At 40.1% G+C, this 5,824-nt stretch overlaps 1 protein-coding gene across 2 annotated transcripts in view; it reads left to right on the top strand.

Moving 5' to 3' along the window:
• LOC103923704 (inducible T-cell costimulator-like) overlaps positions 1–5,824 on the top strand; it is a 10,298-nt gene that overhangs the window by 2,870 nt on the left and 1,604 nt on the right. For both annotated transcript variants that reach the window (XM_009332125.1, XM_009332115.1), the window contains exons 2-3: positions 3,219–3,257; positions 4,205–4,543. In XM_009332125.1, coding sequence (XP_009330400.1) covers positions 3,219–3,257; positions 4,205–4,543 — 378 coding nt within the window. The remainder of the gene's footprint in view (positions 1–3,218; positions 3,258–4,204; positions 4,544–5,824) is intronic.

Here is a 5,824-nt window from a genome sequence, read left to right as displayed (position 1 = left end):
TAGCAAGAAGTTACTTTCATATACATGTTCATCTCTTGGATTCACATCTGAACCACAATATTTGTCTTGACACTCTGCTTCACATGAGGTGAGCCAGGAACAACTCTACACAACTCCACAGTGTGACACTACTATGAAATGAATGAAAGATTTGTTTCCTCTTGTCTCAAAACCCTTATATGCAATTGAATTAGTTCTTTTATGAAAAATACCAAAAAGGAACCTTAAGGACAAATCTAAGCATATTTACTACTGAACCAGTGAGATTCTTCTGTTCATTTCCAACAATGATGATGTAGACTACAAGTGATGTAGTCTTTTATTCACGTATTTTTTGAGGTAGTATTAGGAAGGTTTAGTGAGTGAATCTCTCAATATTATTGGACATTTAAACCCCAGTTTCCTATCTCCCATCCCAGTAAATGTACATGTATTCTGACTGTAGCTTGGCAAATGACATCCCAAATGTGTCTGGCCATTAACCACAGTGTTAGAGATCCATAGGATTACCCTAGGAATGAACTGGTACAAATGGGCACAGGAAAACAGCAATCAGACACAGGGAGGGGGGAATAAGCCACCGTTTAGTATGCAGTGAGAGCATTCACATTAGGAGCTGATGCAGAATAGCTAGTGAGTTGGAAATTCATATCAGCTCTGGCCCATTGTGGTCATCCATGTAGACAATTTTGTGTTTTAATCTCAGGCACTGTTAATATCATTTTAAAATGTGCTCCCTTTATACTATGCTAAGCACACTCTTCTATATGGTCACTTGTTTCAGAGGAATACTAATTGCATCACATTTACCAAAATGTTCATTCAGAGAAATACATTACTGAGTCTTTCTTGAAAATAGGCAGTTAAGGCTTCTGGGCCTGAGAGGATACAAAATGATCTTTCAGCTTGCCACAAGGTCACATGAACTACATGCTTAATGACCTCTCTCTGCCCTTTTCCATCAAAAACAAGGATTAAAACCATGATCTCTGACAAACATTTTAAACCACCCGGTATGAAAGGGCAATTTCATTAGCTAACAGCAAAATTGAACTATTCTCAGAGACAGAGAAATGAAATTCAAAGCTGTGCGTTAGCACTCAGAGTAGGATAGCCCCGTGCTCCTCTGGGGCATTGGGGGAATATGGCACCACTTGGCTCTGTAGCTGCCCCGACAGAGTCAGCATCTGCCTCTCCTCTCAGACGACCAGTGACGAATGTAGAGGTCTCAGCTACAGGTGGATGCTTCTCAAAAATATCAGGTCAGCTTACATATTCACCATGCTCCCTAGCTTCTGCTATATCAATACACTTTTTTTTTCCTTCCCTTCCCTAAATAATTTGTCTGCTGTTGGGCCTAATTTTAAAGGTATATGTTACCAAACTACAGGCCATCAAACTACAGAGCATTTTAAAAGACCTTTATTTCAAATGCTGTTCTCATAGCAGCTGTTTTCTTTCACCATGCAACTTGCAAGTCATCAAGAACTGTTTCTTTATTTGACCTTTGATTTCGGCTTTTCAGACTATGTACCATTATGAGGGTTTGCACTTTCCGTATCTGTGCCTTCAGCATATCTAGAGCTCTATTTCACTGTGGGTTGGCGAGTTGTGTGTTTTGTCTGTCTTATCTTCACACCAGTGGTACAAGATGCCAAATACCTTGTCTGTTATCACACACTTAAGTAACAGTCCTGAGAGAAGTACAGATATTAGAACTGTCGCTGAATTAGATAAGGGTGCTGACTGTGCACAGTAACAGGAAGAATGTGATAACTAGGAAGAGGGTAAATCAATCAAAAAGGGATAACAGTTTCTATTGCTTTCCAACTGAGCATTGCAAAGCATCTTCCAGAAGTCCATTAGCTTATATATCACACTAAAAATATTTCAAACGAATATCATTCATTGCAATGCCCTTGCCAGTGGTGGTAATTGGGGAGCAAGAATTCAAAGAAGGAAAAAGCATGAACACTAAAAGATTGCCTCCATCCAGAAAGAGTTGAGAGCATACAAAGGTACTCATTCCCAAATGAGAATAATCTTCTGTTCCTGTGCATATGCATGCTGGATGACAAAGATAACAGGTGCCTTGGGAAAAAGATTATTTATACTGTGTAATCAGTGCAATACCTGGCACAGTTGGGGACCTACTCTGTGTGGATCTAGACTACCATGTAGCAGTAAGAAGAACAGGATGGTGCATCAAAGTCTTTAAGTATTTGCCTCGTATTTCCTTAGCATCATAAAATCCTGATGTAGTGTATATTTCAATCTAAGCAGCCTCTGAAGAACTTACTCAGGCTACCAGAAAACAGGAAAAGCATATACAGGTTTTTTTCTACTTTTCTGTGTACCTGTCTGTACCTTTAGTTTTAGGGCACTGCAAAAAGAAAAATTCCAAATGAAACACTATCGGGCTGTGCTATGCTGCCAGTACTGACATACAAACCATTTCAAAGCGGTACATGCCACCAACCCCGCCAGGAAATTCCACTCTCAGTATTGCCATAGTGGGTGGTGATGGAGGCAGTGGCTTAAAAAACAAACCCAGAACAATTACTAAAAATGTGCCTGTCTCCTGTAATGGAGGCTGCCTGTGCACAATGGACTGAATGCAGTTTGATAATCATGTAGAGAAAATGTTGCTATTGAAAAAGGAGCAAAACCGTATGCATTACTTGAAGATTTTCTTGCTGTATGTATTGGAGCATCTTCCAGATATTCATTCTGGATGTGCCATAAGAAGATGTTTTGATGCAATGTTGAGCAGTGGGGGAAACAGAATGAACACAGACTGAAATGAGCACTTTGGTCTGGAAACAAAGTGTAATGCTGGCTCATTGCAGACTCTGGATTAATGAGAAAACAAAAGTATGCTCTTTTATTTGGGGGCAGATTTCCTCAGTATTTGGGGGGAAATTTTACTTTCATCTCAGCTTCTATTTATGAAGTACATCTATTACTTTGCAGAGGTGTTTTAAGAATTTGCAAATGCTATATGCAAGATCAATATTAATTCATGCTCAATGCATATTTTTTCTACTTTGATTTTTATGTTTTGTGCTTTTATCACATCATATGGTTTTATAGTGTAGCACAGACAGGATCAGATAGGCTAATAACACAAATTAGAAAATAACTTCAGCATGGCTCAGCCCCTGTTCCTGCATCTCTCTTCTTGAATTTTAAACAGGAAACAATTTTGTATTTTTCAGGAGTTGATAGCTGCTCGTCAAGACCGTGCAAAAATATAGGTAAGACACATTTGCATAATTTGGTTTATGGTTTTAAATGCCTTTCTAGATCAGAAAATACTGCCCTTGAAGAAAAAAAAAGTCATTTTTTTACAGCACACTTTAACACATTTTTGTCTGAGGGAGTTTCCCATGCTATTGGTTGCTGACTTTACAAAGTCAAACTGTGAGGTAGCAGGAGGGCCTCGGTCAGTTTTCTTTCTTTTTGCTCCAAGAAATTTGCAAAATGAGAGTTGCACAACATCTGAGAGTTTTTCAGACAGTCTTTGGGAAGGTCAAATGGGATTTTTGGATTGCATGTGGGTGCATGCACAAAGTGACATTTGTCCTCAACTCCTCCCATTACGTTAGTGTTGAAGGTGCTATAGCCATCTAAGTAATTAGGTTTAAACTTTATGTCATGCCTCAAACCAGTATCTACTCTAGAAAGGAAAGTTAGGTCTTGTGGTTAAGGCACTTATGTAGGAGTTTGGGGTTCACATCCCATTTTAAGTTTTCAGCTACATCATTAGGGTGCAGATTATGAACCATAAACCAGAGATAATTACCATCATCTTTGTCCCATCTTGTTTTATCTATGAATAGGACAACCAGTCCGAGGCAGGTATTATATGTCCATATAGTGTTTGGTCCAAGGGGGCCTTTAAACATTATCAAGTAACTCACTGATCCAATGCTAACAGTGACCTCTCCAGCCTTATAGCAGATAACAGGCCAGGTTTTATCTCATCTCATTTATTTTCTCAGTAACGTCTGACATGACCAGAATGATGCACTGGTATCTCATTGGACAGGCCGCTTTCCACAGCCAGACTATTCTGAGTACCTACATGCCTGAAGTTTCAATCACATGGTTCACTTGCTTTGTTTAAATGAGTTTCTTAACATTTTAGGGATTCTTTTCATTGCTATGTGAGTGACTGTACATATTGTTTTTTTGTCTTCAGATCAGCCTCATGTCTCTGACTCCCAGGTGATGGTAGAATTTGAAAATGGAAACTTCAAGTTCATATTCCCGAACCCCAAAAATGTGAGTGAGTTCAGCATGACCCTCTTCAAAGGGCATGAAAAGAAGGAGATCTGTGCACTCCATTTGAGCAAGGAGAAAGTTATCCCCAAGAATAATGTCACCTACTGTCAGACAGAGCATTCAAATAGCAGCACCACTTTCATTCTTAAAAATCTGGAAAGAAAGCACATTGACATTTATACCTACTGCCTGGAGATGTTCTTACCCCCTCCTTATATAGATTGCCGTCTGAAAGAAACCTATTTGTACATCCAAGGTAAGTTTACTTCTCTTCTCCCCTCACTTCAGTTTACTGATAAGTAGACACTGGGCATAGCTATGCTGCAGTGAAATATGTGACTAGAGTTTGCACAGTTTTCCGAGACAGCTTAAAACTACTTAGCAGGGGACTGGTAACAGTGGAGCTGTGTTGGCAGACTGCTCAGCATGGCCTCTTCATATTTATTCATCTTCTTGGGCAGGCTTTGCAGGCCATGCTGAGCTCTGCATATTGCTGGTGGCACCCAAGCTAGCTAGACTACATCTTCTGGAGTACTGCAGTTCCACCTTTGCCTGCAGCAGAAATTTCTGTTTGTCCATTTTCCAAGCTGCTGAATGCAAATGTTAGATTATTTCTATCCGGGGAAAAAAATCCATTCTGAGAGCTATCTTCATGTGCCTAAGATAAAAAAAACATCAGCAGTCAAATATCTGTGCTAGCAGTGGTGTATGGAACTCTGATGCCACACTGATGTGAAGAAGATTGTGTTCACCTCTCTGAAGCAGGCCTTCAGCTTTAGAGCCTTCTTAGAGCAAAAGAGATCTGCAGCTGCTGAGACTTTTTTGCCTTTTACTGAGAAGGGCTTGGACTAACTTCAGAAGACTTGCTGCACAGGCTTTAATTTTGAATTGCCTTTCACTCAGTGGCTCTTTCGTGTATTAAGCTGAAAGAGTTAGTGGTTTTGCTCATACCCCTTCTTGGTTCTCCATATAGTTCGGCTACAACATGGTACTGCCTGTTGTCCTTCCCTTGCTATCTTTTTGTATCTCTCAACACCCGGACTAAACAAAGATAGAAGCTGCAATACTAAGGCTAAAATTATGTGGTTAAGTCAAATTATCTCTCAGCCCTCTCTGAACTTAAAACAGCTTCTCAGAATCAAGCTGTGACATCCTTTTTTTGTCTGCAGTGTTTCCCAAAGCTGTCCATTTCCATTTATATGGATAGCCAGATGCTCATAGCTATTGCCAGATGTTTCATGCCCTATCACATTTTCTCCTAGATCTGGGCAAGGGTAATCTTGTGTCCCTCAGCTTGCCTTCCTATCCAAACATGACTGCCAAAGTCCACCCTTCTTTTGACCAGGCAGCCCTTAAATCACCTGTGGTATTTACTGAATGTAAGCTTAAGCATTGCTCAGATCTGAAATACCATCATGCTCTCAAGCCTGGCTTTGTTGCTTTTCAGTCTACACTTTTAGCCCTGTGTACCAACAGTTTCACCTCTCCTTCTGGAAAATTGCAATGTTCTGCTTCCTGCTGCATAGACTTTGCCCAG

Source organism: Pygoscelis adeliae, unplaced genomic scaffold (assembly GCF_000699105.1).
Source record: "Pygoscelis adeliae isolate BGI_AS28 unplaced genomic scaffold, ASM69910v1 Scaffold160, whole genome shotgun sequence".
Lineage (NCBI taxonomy): Eukaryota > Metazoa > Chordata > Aves > Sphenisciformes > Spheniscidae > Pygoscelis > Pygoscelis adeliae.
The sequence above is the reverse complement of the archived record's forward strand: the minus strand, read 5'-3'. Positions and strand labels throughout refer to the sequence as shown.